At 40.9% G+C, this 24337-nt stretch overlaps 1 protein-coding gene across 1 annotated transcript in view; it reads left to right on the top strand.

Annotated features, from left to right (window-relative positions):
- reep3b (receptor accessory protein 3b) overlaps window positions 1-24337 on the top strand; it is a 62896-nt gene that overhangs the window by 5184 nt on the left and 33375 nt on the right. Inside the window, exon 2 of the mRNA XM_034202986.1 lies at window positions 11243-11315. Coding sequence (XP_034058877.1) covers window positions 11243-11315 — 73 coding nt within the window. The remainder of the gene's footprint in view (window positions 1-11242; window positions 11316-24337) is intronic.

The following is a 24337-nucleotide window of genomic DNA, read 5'->3' as shown; positions in this document are numbered from 1 at the left end:
CTGTACTGCCCTGTTTATCTGTGCAAAGGGGGATTCTTAGCAACATGTGCTCACCTCAGTGACCTTCCCAAAGAGCTTTAGATCATCTGTTTCCAACTGATGTCTGACGGATCTGTGTCTTGACCTGTTGGACTTTTTTGCGACTCAAGTTTAAATCAACAATAATTATTTTTCAAAAGACATTGTTTGCCTTAAGCAAGTAGCTTCCTACATTGTTATTGCTATAACAAACATATTCTATTCTCTCTTGGTAGTTTTCTGCTTACCGAAAATAAGCACAGCGGGGCTAGTTTTTGAACTTGTATGTGATGTGTTAAGTCAGTATTTTAACGTGGGAAGATTCATGGCGCTGTGAGAACACTCTAATGTATGCCACTTATTTCCCCATGAGGAAATCCTCTGGGTATGTTCAGACCTGGACTGTAACCAGTCTCATTTGCTGTAGCAGCAGTTCTCTCAACAATCCCCCCTCTGTGTTTTTAGGGGAAAGTCATGTAATCAAATTCTTATTCCTGAAGCTCAAACCAGATGGTGGGAGCTCAAATCTTGGAGATCTCTGTATTTTTTTTCTCCCTCCTCGGCTTCTCCCTCTCGGTATGTCTTGTGTTTGTATTGCTCTTGTTCTCTCTTTCTCTCTTTCCCTTTGCTCTCTCTCTTGTCCTCCTTTCCTCCCCCTCCCTCCATCTGGTTGTTGGTGGTGTACGGTGTCAGGAAACCAGGGAAATGGAGCTGGAGCCCAGAGTAAGGAGTATCTAAAAGCAATGGGACTATTTTCTCAGCTGCATGCAAAGAGAGGGGGAGAAGGTGTTGCAATTGGAAGGAGAATAAGAAGAGAGAGAAGGGAAATGGAGAGATGGTAGGTTTGGTGTAGAGAGGGGGCCCTACCTTTCACATAAATGTTTCAGTGCACATTGAACTTATTTCCCCTTAACTTGGCTTATGGAGACACTAATTGTGTCTCTGCAGGTCTGTTATGACTCACAAAGACAGAAATGTATATTTAAGAACTTTAAAGATATTAAAGAAGACATATTCTGCTCATTTTCAGGTTCATATTTGGATTTAGTCTCTCTACTGTGAGATATTACAATGCCTTAACGTTCAAAAAGCACTTTCTTTTTCTCATACTGCCTGTGCTGCAGCACCTCTTTTCACCCTCTGTCTGACAACAGAGCGCAGTCTGCTCTGATTGGTTAGCTGTGTTTCAGGCAGGGGGGGAGTGTATGGGAGAGAAAGTTCTTCTGGAGGGAACACAGGGATGTGGGCCTTTGCAGAGCATTTCTAAGCACAAACACCTATACAGTATAACACACTACAGGAAAGGGAAAAGCCCAAAAAGCAGAGGACGGCCTCTTTAAAGGGGACCTATCATGCAAAATGCACTTTTGTACGTCTTTTATACATGAATATGTGTCCCCGGTGTGTCAGGGAACTCACCAAGTGTCAGAAAACACAACCCTCTCTCTTTTCCTCCATACCCAAATCTCTAAAAACGGGGCTGCAACGGATCTGATACAGACTGATACAGATTTGAAAATAGTCTGACGTCAGTGACGAGGAGCTCCATCTATATGGCCAACTCTCCACCTATCAGGGGAATGAGAGGTTGCAGCTGCAGCGCATGCAAAGACAGGGTGGAGGAGAGCAAAATACTGCGAAATGAGGCATGGCTAAAATGCATGATCTGTTTGGTATTTTGAAAAAGAAAATGTATAAATATACCTTGGGCCCTACAATATATTATTCAAATATAGCATAATAGCATAGCATGATGATCCTTTAAGAAATGTCATAGATACAATACTGGAAGGCAAGAGTAATTAAATGGAGGCGTGGGCCAAGACCTAAAATGTACTACAGTATTGTTTTTAGTTTTTTTGCTGTGACGGTATTATATCACGGTTTTGGATGGGATCATCTTAAGACATTATTCATTTTTCTATCATTTTATCGGCATTGTAATTCTACATACACCCAGGACACAGAGCAAATCTCCACCTCGGGTCATTTTGTCATTTGTGTTTAGTTACGCCAGAGAAGAAGCGGGGTTTACGTCCAGATTGATACCAACAAGTTTTTTTCACTCAAGTCCCAGATTAGTTTAGAATCCAAAGGCTGTCATGTCTGCTTTCGCATCATCCAGAGACACGGTGAATCCAGCAGAGTGAATTTCATTTGAGAGCAGTTATTAGTCAGATTTGGCACAATAAAAGGAAACAGATACAGTCAAGTCCTTGATCATGTGATGTGACGCGAGCCTGTTGATGTTGTTACTGTTGAGCTTGTTTATTACTGTCTTTATTCCCTCCGCACCGTGGGCCCAGCCCTGTGAGTGCAGCTCTTGCCCCTTTCACACCAACGCGGTTCCAGGGCCGGTTCGGAGCTGGAGCTTGAAAAGCACAGTTTTTTTCCTGTTCACACCGCAGCAGAGCCGCCTCTAAGCTCCGGAATCCGGTTAGTTTCAAGCACCAAAAAGTTGTCGGCCTAGAAAGCAAGCACGTCACGCTTACGGCGGGGGTAGGGGCAGGGGCGGCATCAACCTCTAACAACAACAACAACAAAAAGCCTAACCCTGTGTAATGTTTTTATAGGCAATCATTTAAGCTTTGTTAGTTCCAGGTTTAATATGTGCAATAAGTTCATTTCAATAAGTTTTGCAATAAACATTGAACCAGTCCGGCCCTCTACTAGTACCCATTTTTTAATTTTGGCCCACTGTGTAACTGTGTAAGAACTTTTGAATGTACCAGTTGGACTCTGGGCGGTGTGAAAAGAGCGGGAGATGAACCGGTTCTGAACCAGAAAAGCTCTAGCACGGAGCTAGAACGGGAAAAGCCTTGGTGTGAATGGGGTAAGAGCTGCACCGTGGGCCCAGCCCTGTGAGTGCAGCTCTGTGACTCTCTCTGCACTCACAGCAAATTAGGAGTCATTGAGACACAAATACCTGCTATTATCACAGCATCATCAATTGTCTTTATTATCATGACTCTGCTAGCCAAATACAAAGCCAAAGACTTGTATGAAGTAATGCAACTACAACAAATGGCTTGGAGAACCCCCCCCCCACACAGACTGCTCTTCCAGTTTCTCCACTATAACCATAGACTGTATATATAAATGGACTTAGTGTCCGTGACGTCACCCATAGGATTCTGCAGAGTTGCAGAGAAGCCCTTAGTAGGCGGAGTCGGCCACTAACAGCTCGACAGTGACGTCAGAGTTCAACTCCCGCCTGATCCAGCCTGCTCCAAATAAGGGCAAAGAGGCGGGACCTGCTGCCACCGAGCTGGAAGTTCCAGAGCTAGCTGAAGCTACCAAGCTAAGCTAACATGCTCCCCATCTGCCCACTGCCGTCGCATTTTACGTTTCCAAGGTAAGCGGACATGAAACTATTCAGCAAAACTATAAATAATAATCTAAGTTATTGAGTTTTTAGCATAATACTTCAGAATCTTAAAATCTCTTAACGTTTGTATGCAATTGTGTTAAATTCATTACATTACATTGCATTTAGCTGACGCTTTTATCCAAAGCGACTTACAATAAGTACATTCGACCAGGAAGACACAACCTTGAAGAAAACAGAATCATATAAGTACATCAGGTTTCATAGAGCCAAACATTTCAAGTGCTACTCAACTGGCTATAGATAAGCCAGTCCTTTATTAGTAAATTAGTACACACTGCAATCAAGCAAATATTAATATGTTTGCATGACATTAGTTATTTATATTTTGATATCACTTAACTATACGTTTAATACATTTAAGTCAAGCTAAGGTACATGTGATGGTAGCTAGTTAGTGCTCTTACCTGTGAGGCCTCCTCCAAACAGCATAATAACCAGACTGTATCATTAAAACTAAGTACCAGTTCTAGATCCTTCACTTTCGACAAACAATTCAAAAGACAACATGTATTTAAAGACCAATCTTTATTTGAATGTGCCTCTTAACCTGAGATATTAGTTATACAGTAATAGTATTGACAATCTAAAAAAACTGAGCAACTCAACAGTCAACTTTATATTTCTTATTGTCTAAAGCATTTATTATTTTCATTTTTCCCCTCTCATATTCAGTGTGGACGGATTGAGACAGCATGGTGTCCAGAGAGCTGCAGAGACTTCAGGGAGAAACCTCCGTGTGATGGACGTCCTGTCTGTTGGTTTGGAGAGGACTGAGGGTCTTTCCTCAGCGAGGAGGACCAGGCCTGATGGAGGAGCCCATGCTGGGCACAGCTGATACCAGCTGCACAGGCCTAGTCTGTCACGTTATTTGACTAAATGTGTTTACTTATATAATAGGTTTACACCTTCTGTCCATATGTGCTTTTTATTTAAAACATGTTTGATTCACTTTTGGTTCACATTTCAATAAATTGTATTTGTATTTGCACTCCTTTCGTCCATTATTCTTACTGAAAATGTTAGATTACACATTCACATCCGACTGAAGATTGGCCCTATTTATTTGTGACGTTGCAAACTCTGCGGTACAAGGCACACGTGATGTGAAGCTCATAAAGTGAGGCGAATAGAAATAATCAGCTGATGGAGTGTAGATGTGGAAATAGCTGCATTCGATCAGCTGACTGTTTTCACAATAAAAGTAGTTTCTTATGGCGCATTTCCACTGCAGCGGGTAGCCCCGTTTAAGCGTCCTTAATCGTCCTCAAGCTTCCAGTTTTTGGTGGCCTTTCCATATAGCGCAGCACCGGCTAGCGGGTACTTTTTCCCTCTTTTTCCGGCCCCATAAAATCGTGGTTCTATCAGGCCAGGGCCAGGGCTGAACTAGTGACGTCAACACTCTCGACTGCTGATTGGTCAGAGAGAATCGTCACAAGATTGCGCGCGAGATCATCCCTAGCGTCACATATATATCTAGAAGCAAGCTTGCAGCATTTTTATACACAGCATTTTTGTAAACGAAGGAGCTACAAAAATGGCAACGTCGAAGAAAAGCACACCGTGGTCGACCGAGGAGGTGACGACGTTCCTACATCTCATTGGGGATGATAAAATCCAGCGGGAGCTCGACGGAACAACTCGAAATGTGAAGCCGATCGCCCCGCCTACACTGCGTTGCTACCCCAGGTCCTAAACTGTAATGGAAATGCGCCACGGCCTCGGACGGCCAGCGAGGCAGCCCGAGGCCTGAGTGAGGACGCTTAGGGACGCTTAAACGGGGCTACCCCGCTGCAGTGGAAATGTGCCATTAGTGAATGTCCTGTACTGGTCTTAAAATCTCATAACATCAGCTTTTAATGTTCCTCTTGGATGTTCTTTTTGACCCTCAGAGAAGGAGAAAATGTCCTGTCTTTTAGGCATGTCCTTTCCTAACAAAAATGACAGGAAACATAAAACATATTATTGCAGAACAAGTGTGTTATTTATGAAAGCGGTGTGTTTGTGTGTTTAGGGGCTGTAGATATAATTATTTTGCAATTGTAATGTTTTTTTTTTTATTTCAACAATGAGCTACAAAGACAATCAGATTATGAATGAACAGTATGAAGTTCATCAACATTGAAATATATGCTATTATCAAAATAATATTGAACTGTTACAAAACGTAGTGCAACTGTAGAAGCTTGCTCTGTTGTCTCACTGAAAGTATAACTTTTACCACGTTTTTTACAGACAATATTGAGAGATAAATAGTAGCAGTTCTCACTATGTGTTAAATATCTTTACCTTCAATACATCAAATTAGAAAGCTGACAAAGTCATATTGCTAAATATCTAAATGTAACTTTTTGCATGGAAAAAACCCTCAACTTAACTGATGTGTAGGTGATCTACTATTTAGTATTGTTTAATGGAATGCATATCAGTGTATTAAAGTCAATACTTCATTTATTTAAACCAATATCTTTCTTGATTCTTTGTACAGTATGAAAAAAAAGAGTCTTTGTACCTGAGCTGAAGTTCACTGCTGTGAGGAGTCCAGTTCTGTCTCTCACTCTCTGGTCCAGCCTGTCTGCATCACCTGGACACCTTAAACAAACAGATATATATATATATATATATATATATATATATATATATGTAAAGTACCATGTGTACAAACAATATAACTGATTCTCTTCTGTTGAACATGTTGGATTGTGTATTGTCCGAGTCAGGGGCCTTTTTATTTTACTGTAACTTTGGAAGTTGTGTTACCAATGCTTACTGTTTATTTGATACCAATTTGGTAATGCAATTAATAAAAACAACAAGGTTTGGGTTCGTTCTTCAGATGACTGTGACGTTAACGTGTAAGCTCGATAATGAACTCCAGCTCAACCAACCATATTGTAATATCTAAGTAATCATCTTGAAATATGACATTATTTGTAATATACACACATGTTATTGTGAGGTTGATTTCACATACACTACTTCGACGTTAGCTTGTCTAGCGATGCATACAGTTCTACCTACATAATAAAATATATCTCTAAGTTACAAGGATGACCTTATTTTATCAACCTCAAACAGAAGCCGTTTGTTCTACAGTATTATCCCACTTAACGCTTGTCTATTTCGTTTTAACCTTTATATATATATAGTCTATGATTTTAACTTGGAGGCTGCTATTAATATCGTTGGCACCGATGTAGCTACCACTCGCTTACACGCTAACCCAAGACTTAAAGTTGGGGTAGGTAAGTTTGAGAAACCGGCTCAAGATACACTTTTTGTTATATTCCATGGAATGCTCTTAACATCCCGATAGCAATGAATATCTGAAGTGCTTTGACAAAAAATCCATAAAAAAATGTCATCTGTGGAAGCCGTGGTACTGTAAAAAGCACGACCAATCATTTTAGCCGGCCCGGCTAAAATAACTGGATGGCCTACCTGCCTGTCAGCCTTCCATCTGTGCACAAACTTATCTCGTGCCCTTATTGGTCATGTGCGCGTTCGTGTGTGTTGGAGGAGGGGCTCTGTAAGGAAGTGGCAGATTGTTACCGGTTGTGTATTTTCAAATTCTTGCGCACTCGAGCCGGTTTCTCCAAAATTACCTATCCCACCTTTAACATTCATTACGTAGCTGATTACAATCATTAACACATAAATAAAGTACTCGAATTTCACTTACCGCAAAACCGCATTCATGCACCGTCTGTTTTAACCGCAGAGCGAATCACAATAGTCCGATATATAAGCATGAATAACAAACAACCACGGCCGGCTTCAAGTTGTGTTTCCTGGATGAGCTGAGCAGGCAGAGTCCCTGTAGCTAGCTTCACGGAGCAGCTAGCAGAGAGACAAGAAGCTAGCAGCAGCAGTCACTTCACAGAGCCGTCACTCAATGTGACCACGCCCTAATTTATGCAAAAACTTTAAAACCTAATATAAATAAAAGGGTCGTGTTAGAAAACAATTCACTCACAGATCCATAATCATGAAGGTGGAATCTAACTATATTGATAATAAAATGTATGGAGCCAGGGGTAGAAACATGTTTTTTTCTGCTGTAAAATTGGGCATTTTAACATGGGGGTCTATGGAAATTGCTCCTTTCTGCAGCCATCGCCTATCGGCCAATATATGAACTGCAGTGTGTGGCACTTCCGTATTGGCGTCCCGGCTCAACCCCACAGTTTGCCGCTTGATACAAACACACCAATGTAAGAGAGGGAAGGGATTCATTTGAGGTTGATTTATTTGGGCTCATGGTTCTCTATATAATTGAAACTAAAGCGCAGTGAGTTGACAGCGAGATGTAGACATAAAGAGTGAGCATGTACGCTCTGGCAGCTTTGCTGTTTCTATAGCAACAGCTGGAAAATAAACTGCTGTGGTTGTTGGCGGCGGCTCTCTGAAAGGTGTGTGTGTGTGTGTGTGTGTGTGTGTGTGTGTGTGTGTGTGTGTGTGTGTGTGTGTGTGTGTGTGTGTGTGTGTGTGTGTGTGTGGTGTGTGTGTGTGTGTGTGTGTGTGTGTGTGTGTGTGTGGTGTGTTGTGTGTGTGTGTGTGATGTGTGTGTGTGTGTGTGTGTGTGTGTGTGTGTGTGTGTGTGTGTGGTGTGTGTGTGTGTGTGTGTGTGTGTGTGTGTGTGGTGTGTGTGTGTGTGTGTGTGTGCCACTCTCTTCTGGTTTATCATTCAACTTCGTGTGAATTAGTTTCACTATTCCTATACCGTCGCTCTTTCTTTTCTCCTCCTGCAACCCTGTCAGGATTGTGGCAGAAGACGGTCCAATAAGCTTTGTATAAGTATAGTATGTTCTTACGCTGTGATCAGAACTACAACTGTATTTTTGTCTTTTAAAATGGTCACTGGATCAGATTAAGTAATCCTAGAAGGTCATAGATTATTGTTGTGACAGACGAGCATCCAGAGGCACACCCACATGGGCCGTGTCTCATTTCAAAGATTCCCCCTCCTCGACTCCTCGGTCCTCCGGTAGTGACCCGGAAATGAATTTCAGCGCGCCATGTTGAAGGACATCTCATTTCTCTAAATGCACATCGAGGACCGAGCATTGTCATCATTAATGGACGTCTCTTTAAAATGACCGCTCAGAGGAGAGGAGTTCTCATTTCTCTAACCGCCTGCTGCTTCCCCTCCTCTCTCCTCGGCTCCCCTCCTCGACTCCTCCGCTCGCATCTCCTGTGGGCGGGACTAAGTCTCGAGGATAGGAGTCGAGGAGGGGAATCTCAGAAACGAGACACGGCCATGGTCTACTTGTTGCAGGGGCTGCTGGGTAACAAAAAGCTCAACCAAAATTAGGCAAAGTGAACCTACACACTGCTGTCTTGTTCTCAGTTGTTCAAGTAAATGTTCAGCAATTCTAAATGAAAACCCACCAGTCCTTGTAAAGGTGAACCATTTGAAGACACAGTAGCAGTTTGTTTGCATGTGGTAGAGCTGAATATAAAGGAATGGTGGAGAGATAATATTGGAGGTAATGAGAGCCAGAGATTTAGTGAGCAGATCAAAGGAACGCTCTGAAAAATAGCAGATGGAGATTTGTCAGCACAGTAACATCACTGTGCAGTCACACCAACAGATTTATGAGCAGCCAGCAGTCGTTCATTTCAATGAGAGTTGGTGACTTGTGGCAGCTGTTGCAGTGGAAGCTTTGCTGTGATTTCTTTGTTAATTCATTATAAAGGGGTACTCCACAGACATTGACGTTTTTTTAAAGGTTCCTTTAGGTGTTTGGGACTTCTACTGCATTCATGGTTAAAGTAATGCTGAAATTGTCGCTGAGCGCTGCACTCGACTTTGACTTTAAATGATTTCAACTTTGACCTAGATTACAGTTTACCTTTTGGCGGGCAACCAAGGAGGTGTCCGCTGTATGAAGCTGCACAGGCTACCATGGGAGGGAACCATAGAAACAAAACTAACGAGCTGTTTTTATCAAGAGGCCCTGTGCCCAACCTTGTGGTGACCAAAGAGCAAAACTCTTATCACATAAAGGCAGCGTTCGTGTTCAGGGGCAGTGTGTGAAAACTGATGTCATGTCACTTGAATAAGGGTCGTTTAGGGCTGCAGACCAAAGTACAATAATGTAATCAATCTGAGGTCGTGGAGTTGGAAAGAAGTGGGCAAAATGAAACACAAAAACCATGCGTTATTCCTCACCGTAAGACCTCAGTACCTCGGAAAATATTCGGTTAACGCAACCTCTGTTCCCACCACACATTCAATGGGATGTGTGGTGGGAACAGAGGTTGCGTTAACCGAATATTTTCCGTCTATGACGGATTTTATTTTAACAATGACGGAAAAATCTGAAAGCAGTCCGTCATTTTGACGGATTCGAATAAACTCGGAACAGCGCCAAAGTTTCCCCGCAGCGAGGCTCCGGTGTTAAGCATGCCTGCCAAAAAGGAAATGATACCGTTTCCAAACCCAAGCAGCAGAAGAATGCTACAGAGAGGGATGGGAGGGAAAGAGTGTCCGGCTATAAATTGATCTAGTCATTGGTCTTGCTCTCACAAGCAAACGTGTGTGTAAGAAAAGTGCAGTGGTGCGAGGTGGTGTTGAAACCTGCACACATGGAACCAAACCCCACATTACCCCTAGCCGCTGCACCAGATTACAGGTGAAATATTGAGTCATTGTCTTGTGTTCCAGTGGTTTTCAAACTGTGGGTCAAGACCATAGACTGTATATATAAAGGTCAGGACCCAACACCCGGTGTCTATAACACTGGTCATAGCAGGATAAAAATAAGTCCCCAGATTGTTCTGCAGAAACAGATGATGGCTTTTAACTGGAAAATCACAATTCCGCATGTAAGCCTCCGCACACTTTGGATTATGTGGTATACTACCATTTTGGGTTGAGTGTTATATTCTGTGTGTGGAGAAATGTGACTCTAGAAACCAGACAATAGAATGGTGCAGTGATGACGTTTTATTCTGAGCTGACATGGAAGTAAGCAAGGGCTCCCTCAACGAAAAGCCATGGGTTGTTTTTTTTGGATTTTGGATTATAGCAACAAAAAAAAGAAGCTCTGTGGCAAAAACATGTGCATGAAATGTACACGTTTGTTCGGCAGCTTTATTCTCCACGTTTTGACACCACATTTAAGTGTTTAATGCGTAAATGCAATCGGCAATAAAAAGCTAACCTTGGGCTATCACACTCGCATTGCTGCTTATCACCACCGCTAAGATAAAGTAGGCTAATGATGTTATGGCATGATAAAGTTTAGTCGTCTCAATTAGTCAATAGTTAGCAACTGACATTTTTAAGACGCATAAAAGCTGTAGACGTTAACTATTAAAAGCTGTAGATGTTAACTGTTGGGGTATTTACTGATGTATTTTATGTCGTAGAACAAAACATCACAAATATATTCACATTGTGTTTACTCCAGACCTTATTTCAGGCATCTAACCTAAAACACATTCAAAACACAGTTGACTTTGAGACGATGGAATCGGAAATTGTAAAATGCTAACGCACTTCCGGCAATACGGACAAACTGAAGCCTTTAAGATGTACTTAAATGCTTATCCTACCGTGTGAAGATAAACCACCAATAAAACTTCTACTTTTAGTAAAAACAGACCTCTTATTCAAATCATCTCTTGGAAATGGAATGTCTCATCAAAGTGAGAACACTTTCCATTCAGGCAGGAATTTCAATGTGTTCAATGTGTTCAACATGTTGAGAACATTTCAGCAGTTCAGCAGTGCCTAGGTTTGCAACTATGCAAGATGTATTAGTGAATGGGTTACGGGGGTTATTTAACATGTAACAGAAATAATATGTTTGTTCTCTCTCCCTGCAGGCTTTTCTTTGGGACTCTGTATCCTGCGTACTACTCTTACAAAGCTGTCAAGACAAAAAATGTCAAGGAATATGTAAGTAAATACAAATCACTGAGTGTGGATGGCCTGCTTGATGTTTGCATGTTTCTACAACGCACACTCACATAGACTTAACCACTAAGCCCAACCTAAGATCAAATAGTATTTTTTAACAAAATGCCTCGATACAAATATTGCAAAGATATTGCAGGGTTGACCATTGGACATTTTCCTGTCTTTGATGTGGTAGATGACCCATCTCCTGTAATGAGTCTCTTGTAGCCAGTAAGAGTCATGTGTTCATGTCCTGTGGTATAATGTATCTAATAATCTAAACAATCAAGTTGTTGGCTTCAAGTGAATAATTGACATCCCCTCCATCACATGGTATAAATACTACCCAAGATACAGTTGGAGTTCATTCCAACCATTTAACTTTTGTTTTGTTTTAGTTTCGATTAGACAAAAAACTAATGGTTCAGATAAGGGCACCCAGTTAAGATTTAATAAATGCAAATAAGTCAAAAACTGACAGGAAACTTCTTTAACTTATCCAAACCCACTCTCTAGTTTACTTATGAGACTGATTAAAAGAAATCTCTTTGAAGGATTTCATAATTGAATTGTTATCATAATACATTTCTAGGGGAAAACAAAACTGTTGATAGTTATGTAAATACCATTTAAAAAGATTCAATATAGATTTGGCTATTGTCTGATATAAAGCAATATGTTGATGTCAGTCACTTTGTAAAAGAAAGAGTTCTGTCCTTTTACAAAAATAAATATGTGAAAATGTAAATCAGATTATATTTATGAATTGATTATATGTTAAAATGTTTGTTTTTGACAGAAATGATCTCATAACTGTACCTTCTCCTTTTACATTTGATGGAAATATTGGAATTCTTAACTGAAATCTCTTGATTTGTATGATTGTCATTTTGTTGTAGAGATTCTTCTCTGTGTAAGGGTCACCTGATGACAGCATTCAGGTTAAGAAACCACGTACATGTGTTGTGTATAAGTCGTTTTTCCCAAAAACATTGAGTGTTGTGTCACAGCACCAATTCCATTTTAACTCAGCGGTTGATGGGCTCCCATACATGAATATGGATGTGAGGGCTGGGAGGGGTCTTCTCCGTGGACTCGGCTGATGTAAGTGATGTCAGTGAGAATGAAATCCCAGGCTGAGTTATAATACATCCTCACACAGCTTTAACACACCAGCTCCCACAGCCAGACGCACGCAGCAAGCTTTTTGCAGCCTTTTCCTCTTTGTCTTTCTAATATAATATGGCTGAATTCAATATTGGAATATTGATATAACGTTTTATTTTTTATTTGTTATGTTAATTCAGTTGCCAGGGTATTAAGACCATCTAGCCAGACATTTTAACTATGATATAAATGTGGCGAACTGAGATTATGTTCTGTCACTGCATTGATGCATTATCGTCCACGTCTGCATTGGGATGCATCTTAGAAACGATTATTTCAACACCCCTCAAAGCAATAGATTACTGCAGCGATGGCACGTTTTTGTATGTGGACCCAGAAGTTAGCATCGCAAGGGCTCCCTCAACTAAAAGCAATTGGATTTCGGAATAATCCAGAAAATATTAAAATAGGAGTACTTTGTAAGCTTTTAAAAACTTTTGAAAATCCAACCAAAAACTCATTAAAAAAACAAAACATCGACATTGAGACCCAACTAGCCAAGAAGTGCTAAAATGCTGACTCATTTCCAGGTGTAGGACTCATTCCTCTCAGCTGTACCCTCTACACCAGTGCTTCTCAAAGTGTGGTCCGCGGACCACTGGTGGTCCGTGAGCGCCCCCTAGTGGTCCGCGAGTATATTGGTAACATTTCACATTTGAAATAAATAAATACATTTGAGTTTTCCGCACTCTCGCGGGAATATCTCCGCAATGGAGCGAGGTTAAGTTTCACTTTCGATGGTATGATATAGCCCAGCGCAACACCTTCATCACACCTGCTGCCACTTGTTTGTACCATTTTCAGGCGATTTGTAATCTGTTCTAGAAAAACGATGCGATTTTGGATATTTGTGGAGTTAGGTGGTCCGCGAGTGTTATTTTATTGGTTAAGTGGTCCTTGGTGTGAAAAAGTTTGAGAAACACTGCTCTACACGTTGTACCCCCTTCAGTAATGTCAAGAGGAGTGACTGAAGGCTAGATCTCCCCACAGGATGAGCTAGGAGCAGCATCCACCACATTAGTCTCCAGCCTTCACCATTATCTAACCAAAACAAATGCATGACATTGAATTAAGCTTTTAATAAAACACACCCTCCAGCCCATTTGTTAATTCTTTACTGCCTATTTCTGTGTGCCTATATGCATGCTGACAGTCATGTTTCCCGGTCAGTATCGTGTTAAACCCTCTCAACCTCTATTAAAAGTGAAAAATGACTGGTGGCACGGTATGGAGGACTAGACACGCTCTCCATGCCATAAAAAAAAAAAAAGAAATGAGATAAATCCTTCTAACTAAGGAACTTTGTAGGCGACTGGAACAGCTAGCGACGCTGAATGAAATATTCAAAAAACTCGACAGCAGACTAGAAGAAGCTGCATCTAGGATAAGCAATACAGAGGACCGCAATGACTCACTGCTTTCTTACATTTTGTAAAGTAATCAGTATCTACAAGTGCCAAGATTTGGAATATGGAGATAGATGTAACATCTGAGAATGTATTTGTGGTTTTAAAAGTAAAAACCAGTAAGAGAAACAATCTCTTCTTCCTCCTTCCATATATTGATTCCACATTCCTCCACTCCACTATTTCTGTTACATTAACAGTACCTGACAGCCTTTAGCTGTCCTGCATCCTTCACTGCATCTCTGCTGCCCCTCTGTTGACTGGGGAATGATAAAGTGTTGAATGAGGGCAGTTAAAGCCTTTGACCCCAGGCTACAGTGTGCCGCTCCACTCTGTGTCAGACAAATGGGCTTCTTTGTTGAGCAATCTGGATGCCAGACTGACATGAATAGACTTGTCTGGAGGTCTGTTTTCTCACTGCTTACATCTCATAAAGTGAGGACTGACTGCAGATACAGTATACTTCTTTATTTGTGTTTAGACAAGCCCACTTTCCCAAGGACATTCTGCTTATAGACTTCCTTGGATAAAGTGTCAGCTTTAATGGCAACATTACTGAATCAAAACAATAGGTACAATAATATGACATATTTACTGTAATTTTTTACTTTATATAAAAACCTATAAGTAAAACCAAACTTAAATTACCTTTTCCACAAATGATACATACTCATAGACACTGAAGTGCTGTGCAAGTTCATTCATGTCCTATTAGAGTAGTTAGCCTGTCGGTACTAAATCAGTTCTGATGAAACTTGTAACTTCAGTAAAGATGCAATAGAAGAAATTGAAGAAGATTAACTGACAATTGTTGACCGAATGTTTGGATGCTGAGGCAATTAACACAAAATCGCACATTTAAGTTAAATTCTCATATTTTTGTCAAATCTCAAATGAAACCTGGTACTCATAAAAAGCAGAGTCTCAAATAATTGGCCAGTATAAGCAATACTGCTTATTGTCTCCCCTAACACCAGTGTTGGGACTAACGTGTTACTGTAACGCAACTACCTTTTGCGGTAACTAATAACGTTACGAGTTACCTATTCCCATTCAGTAACGCCGTTATAGTTACTGTGATTTAAAGGCATAGCCGCGGGAAGTAGGGGTGCTGGGGGTGCTGCAGCACCCCCTGTTGGCGAGTGGTGTACATTTGAAAAACTGAGTGACCACCTAAATAAAAATTATTAAACTACATAAAATAGTTATGATTTTACTTAAAATAAAATTAGCTGTATACAGTAGCATATAATAGTCATAGTATATATTTGTATATATCAGGTGGCTTGAATTTATTTTCCAAATAAGTAAAATCCGAGTCATCTAGGTCGTAGGTCTTGGGAGAGTGACGTAATTGATGCAACACACACACTGCAGTGACAACTTTCTAGAATGGCGCAAAAAAGGATTTTGGATTTTTTTCTCCAACAAACAACCCAATAAAAAGAGTGGAGTGGACCACCAGCTACTCCTCAGCCCACCACCTCTACAACTAGAGTAATATATATAAATTATCCATTATCTCATTACATTTGCGCATATTTTAACACATTTCAGGAACCGAAATCTGAACTTTGGATAAAGCCAGGTTCAAAATTCTCGTTTCATTTTGTAGTCATATTAGCATCTAAGGCTTTCACCGAAGGGATTTTGGATATCTCTCTTTATCACTCCATAAATCAGAAAATATTGTCAACAGCCCTAAAATATCAATTTTTGCCATGTTTCTAGGTATACAATCTTATATAATTCAGGCTATGAATGATATATGAACAAACTCTTCTGTAAAAGCCTTCATAATATTGATAGGAATATAACTGGAAGGTTTGGTGTATGTAAGTGCAACTGAAGTGGAAATTTCGGACTCAGAGTAGGAGAAAAAACTCATTTTGAGAAAACGACCTTTAAAGATTGCAGTGAGGCGCTAGCTAAACCCTCTGTTCTTTGGATGACAGCTTGCGCATCGACGCACTCCGTGAAGGTATTTCATGTTCGGGGTCATTTGTGTTTTGTATAACCTTGCTTCGTGCAAGTGACAATTGTTGTTGTCTTCTCTGTGAACGTTTTTTTCGCCGTTCTTTTGCCATTTTGAGATTTACATTTCTAGCGGAAAGCTAACCAGGAAGTGTTTTAGAACACCACGTGATGCATCTGAACGAATCACGTTGTCAGAAATTGACACCAGCCAATGAGATTTCGTTTCTTGGTTTAAGACCCTTTTGTGCTTTCACGATTGGTTGCTGATACAAAGGAAATGACCATATTTGGATCCGATGAGATCATTGTGCAGGAGAGACGGAGCTTTTCCAACGATGACATGGTGCAAACAGCGATCGAGGTACTTTGTTACGTTAGAAATGCTAACTTTTGGTGAATTTAGGAGAAATATACAGATGCAAATAGACCAACTATAGTAAAATGAACACTTAAATGTGTATTTTGTACGTTTCCTTCCAAAATCCTGAAAGAAAACATGTTATGGAATCAAAATAGCACAACATCTCAAAATTGACCAGTGCATGAAAAACGATGTTTTTGCCTGCCGTGTCTCGCCTTTAACAAACCATTTATGCGGCTCGTATCGCTGACAGCCGGGCCCGGCCCGGCACCGCCTTTTAAAAAATTTAAACGGCTCCATCCCCACTTTTGGCAGCACCCCCTGAGCAAAATGACTTCCCGCGGCTATGTTTAAAGGGGTGCGTTACTGCATTACATTATGTGATCCAACTGAACCGAATCTCCCCGCGGATGTAACTTACAGGTGAATACAGTGATGTCCTCTCACAGTACCATGGAAAAGTGAAAGTGACCAGAGAGGAGTGATGATTGGTTAACGCAGGTTAACATTTCAGGGTAATCCAATCAGAGACAGAGTTGGGCGGGTCTTGCCTAATGGGGAAAATACACAGACAGACACACAAACACTTGCTAACACACACACATACAGTGGGGCAAAAAAGTATTTAGTCAGCCACCAATTGTGCAAGTTCTCCCACTTAAAAAGATGAGAGGCCTGTAATTTTCATCCTAGGTACACTTCAACTATGAGAGACAGAATGGGGGGAAATAATCCAGGAAATCACATTGTAGGATTTTTAATGAATGAATTGGTAAATTCCTCGGTAAAATAAGTATTTGGTCACCTACAAACAAACAAGATTTCTGGCTCTCACAGACCTGTAACTTCTTCTTTAAGAGCCTCCTCTGTCCTCCACTCGTTAACTGTATTAATGGCACCTGTTTGAACTCGTTATCAGTATAAAAGACACCTGTCCACAACCTCAAACAGTCACACTCCAAACTCCACTATGGCCAAGACCAAAGAGCTGTCAAAGGACACCAGAAACAAAATTGTAGACCTGCACCAGGCTGGGAAGACTGAATCTGCAATAGGTAAGCAGCTTGGTGTGAAGAAATCAACTGTGGGAGCAATTATTAGAAAATGGAAGACATACAAGACCACTGATAATCTCCCTCGATCTGGGGCTCCACGCAAGATCTCACCCCGTGGGGTCAAAATGATCACAAGAACGGTGAGCAAAAATCCCAGAACCACACGGGGGGACCTAGTCAATGACCTGCAGAGAGCTGGGACCAAAGTAACAAAGGCTACCATCAGTAACACACTACGCCGCCAGGGACTCAAATCCTGCAGTGCCAGACGTGTCCCCCTGCTTAAGCCAGTACATGTCCAGGCCCGTCTGAAGTTTGCTAGAGAGCATTTAGATGATCCAGAAGAGGATTGGGAGAATGTCATATGGTCAGATGAAACCAAAATAGAACTTTTTGGTAAAAACTCAAGACGTGTTTGGAGGAGAAAGAATGCTGAGTTGCATCCAAAGAACACCATACCTACTTTGAAACATGGGGGTGGAAACATCATGCTTTGGGGCTGTTTTTCTGCAAAGGGACCAGGACGACTGATCCGTGTAAAGGAAAGAATGAATGGGGCCATGTATCGTGAGATTTTGAGTGACAACCTCCTTCCATCAGCAAGGGCATTGAAGATGAAACGTGGCTGGGTCTTTCAGCATGACAATGATCCCAAACACACCGCCCGGGCAACAAAGGAGTGGCTTCGTAAGAAGCATTTCAAGGTCCTGGAGTGGCCAATCTCCTGAAGCAACTAACTAATGTACATGGGGCTATAAAACTAGTCGCCAAAGACCCCACCGTCTCAACCACCGGCAGTGACCCAGATGGAGCAACACCATCTAAACAGCCACAAAAAAAAAAGAGTTAATTGCCACATGTCACCCAGAGTCAACTAAACAGATTGATTGCCAGGTATGTTGTTGAGGAGTGTAGTTGTTTTTATTTCATATTGCACTACAAGTGCACTACTTAGAATTTGATTGTTGAGGCTACAATAAAGATGCCTGTCAAAATGTCTAAACGTATATTTTGTGTTTTATTGTTCCACTACATTTCATAATGATAATTGCTACAATGATGGGGAGTTGTCTTTTCTCTGCTTTTCTCTTACTGTGCCACAGAACAACACAACAACTTGTATTTTTATTGTTATTATTTTTAAAGTAAAGTCATTTGTTACTAGTTACTTGTATAATTTAGTAACTAATAAAGTAACTAGTTACTTTTTTGAGAGCTATAACTATTACTAGTTACTTTTTAAAAGTAACTTGCCCAACACTGCCTAACACTGAGGAAATAATACAATGGAAATACTATATGTATAAGATAATATCAAGATCATAAAGGAAGTGTTGAGATGTTGTGAACAACAGTATTCCTCAGTATTCATTATGGGTTTGTTTGGTGGATGGTTTAATACCAATTATACTTCCTGCCTGCTACATGTGTCTGCATGATGTAAATGTTGTCATCTGTCTGTGGCCACTTAACAAACCAAACATGTGTTTATAAAGACGCCCAAATATATTATAAACGGAACCAAATGTTTCTGTTCACGTTACATCCCTCATTTGCTTTAGGCAGACAATTAGAGCAACTTGCACTAGTTTCCTGCAGTAGGAATGAGTCCTTAACATGAAATGAGTTAGCATTACACACTTCCGGGCTCCCTTGTCTTGAGGTCATTTTTATTTTTGATTGTGTTATTGGATAGATGCCTGAAATAAAGTCTCTGGATTCACATTTTGCCTACAAAACACAATATTTATAAAAATCCCATTGCTTTTAGTTTATTTTTTAATATTTTGTGAAACTTTATTGACCCAACTATTGTATTCAAAGGATAACATATTCTAATGACTAATTAATAATGAATTACATATATTTGCAGCCATTTTTGCATTTAAAGTGACCCTGTGGTTACATTTTACTCATGAAGTTCACATACAAATGTAAATAAAAGATGAAGAGAGAGTTATTTAGCTGAATTAAACTTGTCCGCTCCCAGGTTTAGCATAACCAATTGGCCCAGTGTCTGTAAAGAGCTGACGTCAGATGTCAGTAATTCACAGACAGGCGTAGTAAATGTCTGCTATTGCCTCCGGAAGGAAAAATGGCTGCTGTATATTTCACTGAGGTCACGTCTTTATGTCCTCCCTACTGATGAGATGAAGGAGAAGAACACGCTGTTAGAGACGGAGAGAAAAGGAATGGGGTCTGAAGAGGAAGATGAAAGAGAGACAGAAGCAGGGGGGAGGAAGTGGATTGAAACATATAATTAGTGATGTGTCGGTCGCGAACGAGCCAATTTTTTTGATCGGCTCTTTGGTACGAATGAGAGGAACCGAGTCGTACTTGGTGAGAGCCGTTCTTTTTATCGTTCAATCGTTGGTCCGCACCAGTCTATGGTCCGCTCTCACTGCCTGCCAAAATCCACTCGCCTTTTAAAAAGCTTGATTTTGTTCCCCAAACGTATTCTGTGAAGACCCGCCCCTACTCTGGTAGGTTTCAGCCATAGGGTTCAGCACGAGGAGTGAGATGGGGTGGGTCTTAACGGAATACGCGAGGGAGAGAAGTCATAACAAGTGGTACAGGACAGGTAGACGACGTGTTTTTCAGATGGAAAATGAGCCAAACGCGAAAACGCAGCAGCATTTGGATGCACTTCAACCAAAACCCAGGCAGTGATAAAGCGCACAATTTGTAAAGGCAAAATATCCTTTAAAAGCAGGGTCAACAACAGTGGCGAGCCATGACTTTTATACCGGGGGTCCTTCTCAGGTCGATTAAATGGAATCCTTGCGTCCCTCACTTGCGTTGTTTCCCTGCGTTTAGTCCCTCCCACCAGGGAAGCATGGAGAGACGAAAGGAAACCACGAGAAGCAGGGAAATTAGTTTTAAGAGCAATGGGACGTCCTTTTTTCCGGAGCGTCACGTGAAGCGACATCCGTTTGTGATGACACCACACAGCTGTTCGTCTGACAGCAGCCAGCTCTGTCCCCGTTATTTTCACAAACACCCCCGCCTCTGTTAGTACACATTTACTGACACAAACATTTGTATCATCTGTTGTAGAAGCGATCATGAAAATGTTTCCAATAAATGAATAAAACATTTTTTGACCACTTTCTTGTTCAGATATATCACATATTTGTAACTAAATGATACATGAATTGAAACAAAATACAGTATAGACTGAGGAGTGACTCTCGTGAGTTTCATGTATTTTCTTCACTCCGCTGGGAAACGGCTCTCATGTCAAGAAGCATGAGATCAGTGCATGCACTGCATCGTCCAATCAGTGAGCGATACACAGTAAGGGGGCGGGACGAGTATCTGTGGATTTCATCGGAGGATGGTCTGGTGATTCCTCGATTATCGCTCCTCGCTCCTCGATCCTCGGTCCTCCGGCAGAAATAAGCGCCATGGGACGGTACTCAAGATGGCGCAGACAAATCAACTTCCGGTGATACCGAGGAGCGAGGAAATGAAAATAATCGACCTGAGAAGGACCCCTAGGCCCTCTGACCCCCACCCCTTCCCTCGAGTTATTAAGTCACAGCCTATACTTCAGCGGAATATGAAGGCCCGGGGTGCAAAACAACACCTGTAAATAACCCTATTTGTGTTCTTTTAAATTGAAAAGGATATTGCATTGTGTTTGTTACTTTCGTTGCAATTGTATGTCTTAAGTATAATTTGGCATGCTTTTATTTTGAAGGCGAGTTAATGCTGTTGGCAGGAAGTTGTTGTTGCAATGGAAACAAGAAAAGTTTTGCAGCGGGCGGAACTTGTCATAAAGTCTGCGATAATAACACCCACCCATTTAGAGGGAATATATGATTGGTCAATTGTACTGTCATTTGACATTACTCTCTCGTTTAGTTACTATAGAGAGGCGAAGTCCCTCCCCTTCCGGTGGGACTCATGGGACCTTATTTCGGAAAAAGTTTGTATTGAAGTCAATGGAGAGAGAAAGATTATCTTTCGATCCCGTTTGAATTGTGCCATGAATTACACATATGATGTTTGTCAATCTTAAAAAATTATTTCCATGTCAAAAAGTCACAGTTTGTCGTAAAACTGTTGAAATATAAGACTATGAAAAATACGCAACTAGAAAGACTACAAATCCCAGAATCCCGGTCCCGCATGCTGGCTCTTACGGAACCGACTAACGCCCCTTGTGTGTATGTGCAGCTCTCAACATGCCCAGACTTGTAGTGATTTTCACCTCTTTTAATACTTTTCGCCTCATTCTGAAAGAAAGAAGTGAAATGTACCAACGTGACGGCCATCTTGGTGTGTGGTGCGAGACAGGAGATGTAGTTCATTGAGCGGTTTCACACAAAAAAAGTGTTACTTCACAGTTTTACGACACATTTTAATTGTTTTGACTTGTAAAATTATCTTTTAAATTGACAAACATCATATGTGTAATTCGTGGCACAATTCAAACGGGATCGAAAGATAATCTTTCTCTCTCAATTGACTTTTCCGAAATAAGGTCCCATGGAGCTCAACCGGAAAGGGAGGGACTTCGCCTCTCTAGCTGGGCCCAGCGCCATATACTGTAGATCAGTGGTTCCCAAACTTTTTGTGCCCAAGGCACACCAAAGGACAAGTAAAAATCTCAAGGCACACCTATTGTGCAAAATAGCCCTTATAACACGTGTTATCACTCATATCATGTAAAATATCTGTAAATGTGCATAATTATTTACTAATGCCAAATAAAATGTGACAAAGACAACTATATTACTCATGAAATATTTATTAACGAAATATTTCAGAAATTAATTTGAAACTTTATCAAATTAGGCTTCATCAAAGCAGCAACACACTCATTTAAACCAGACAGGTCACAACATTAAAAATGAGGCAAAGGAAACTCAGCAGAAATTCAGCACAGAGAACTGTCAATGCAAGGAAGCTGCATTGTCCATGGTCCTGAACTACAAATTATAAATGTAACATTTCAGCAATCAGCATTGAAACATGTGCTATTGTAAATATTTTGCCGATTTACAAATTAGTGAGATACATGTGCCTGTTGGGGCGCGCAGAATTTTGTAATCCTTGGTGGCACTGAGGAGAGGGCCACTCGCTTGTCCTGTTCAACAGAGAGCCGTGACCTCCTGTTGTTCTTGTAAATCAGAGTAGAGAACGCCAACTCCAGAGATGGGGTTACTAAAAAAAATGGGGTTACTAAAAAAATGTAATATATTACATATTACTTTTTTAAAAAAAAAGTAATATATTACACTACTTCGTTACTATCTACATAAAGTAACTCGTTACTTTACTCGCCAAGCACGTACGAACTGCGCATGCGTGAGTGGCAATAACTGTCCTTACCAGCAGGCGACGGTAGTGTGTATTTGTCATTCAAAACAGGCAACAACCGGAAGACAGAGAAGAAGAAAAGACTACGTGATATAAAAATGGATATAAACAAACAACAAATAGCGTGTGCGGTAGCTTCACCTTAGCATGTGTTCTTTGCAGGTGTTTGTTGAGGTTTGACCACGTGGTGTTTACAGCAGTGGATAACAGCTTCTGGCCTGGACACAGTTTGCACCTCACCGTCACATTCCTGTCTATTCTTCGGATGAACTCAAAATAATGGGCATACCTCCACCCCTCGAAAGTTATCGCTGACTCAGCCATGTTTATGCAGCACTGCACGTGGAGATGTGGACGCGCAAGTCGCGCAGATTACGTACATATAAACCTACAAAGTACTGATTTAGTAAATTAAAGAATAATTATTTCTGTGTAGTTGTATATTGCAATAATAACGTATGGCAGGGTTGCCAACTTTGGGTACCTGGCTGGAGTGAGATTTTGGTATCATGGGTTTGATTACACATATGCGCACGAAATCACTGCTATTGTGTCAGCAGCGGGACCTTAGCATATATATATATATAGGATATATATACAATATATACAAATACACAATAAAAAGGCACATTTGTCTTGTAGTAAATAAAAAGAGCGACCTGGAGCCAATCCTGTAATTTCCCCACAAGTGAAAGAGTTGACATGCTGAAAACCCAACCCCTGCAGGAGGGTCTGGGGGGATTGTCCCCGAGGAGATTTTTTGAAATACTAACATAAAATACACATTCTGGTACTCTCTTGAGAAGAAAAATAAATAAATCTATTACTACGCGACATATTTAAAAAAATGAATGCCATTTTAGTTTTCCGTTACTTTGTTCTGAAAGCTGAACCTGCTGCTCCTCACAGAGAGAAGAGGGAAGAGGCTGTGAATTACTTTACATTGTGGATAAGGGTGGATAGCCCCCAATGTTCTGTGTGTCAAAATGAAAGACAGCCCACACACCTATCAATCATCAAACCGTGGGGTCTTATTTCATTACGTGTTGATTTCTATCAACACGTAATGTTGTATCGATGTATAGAGATGTATTACAGCAAAAGTATTCTCCGTCGGGACTTCCTGCAACAACACCACGCCGTTATCTTGATTCTGATTGGCCAGAAGACATTATCAAAGATGTTCTATTAAGAAGACGATCACTACGTGACAAAAGTTTTCAAAACCGTTTCTAGTCTTCGGTATTCTTGTTTTTGGCGTGAGAATAGTTTGGGCAGCGTGAGAGCGTGAGATTGAGAGTGAAAGCGTGTGTCACACGCCAGATGCGTGAGAGTTGGCAACCCTGACGTATGGTTGTCACAAAATCCCACGGCACACCCGGACTTGCCTCACGGCACACCAGTGTGCCGCGGCACACCGTTTGGGAACCACTGCTGTAGATAGAAGAGTTACGACAACGGAAGTCCAAAAACGGTTATCGTCACGTGGTTCATGTAGACGAGGATCGTTCCCCGGAAGTTCATGGCGGGCAATGTGAATGCATTGATAACAGGAGATAGAACTACGATTTTCGGTAATTATTAGTGAATAAAGGTTTTGATTTGCAATATTTATACAATAAATCGATATGTGTATGTATTTACATCAATATGTTTTAAAAAATAAAATAGAATTTGCTAATATTAAGTGATAATATTAGGATTAGTGTGAACAACTAGTTTACATGT

Source organism: Gymnodraco acuticeps, unplaced genomic scaffold, assembly GCF_902827175.1.
Source record: "Gymnodraco acuticeps unplaced genomic scaffold, fGymAcu1.1, whole genome shotgun sequence".
NCBI lineage: Eukaryota > Metazoa > Chordata > Actinopteri > Perciformes > Bathydraconidae > Gymnodraco > Gymnodraco acuticeps.
The sequence above is the reverse complement of the archived record's forward strand: the minus strand, read 5'-3'. Positions and strand labels throughout refer to the sequence as shown.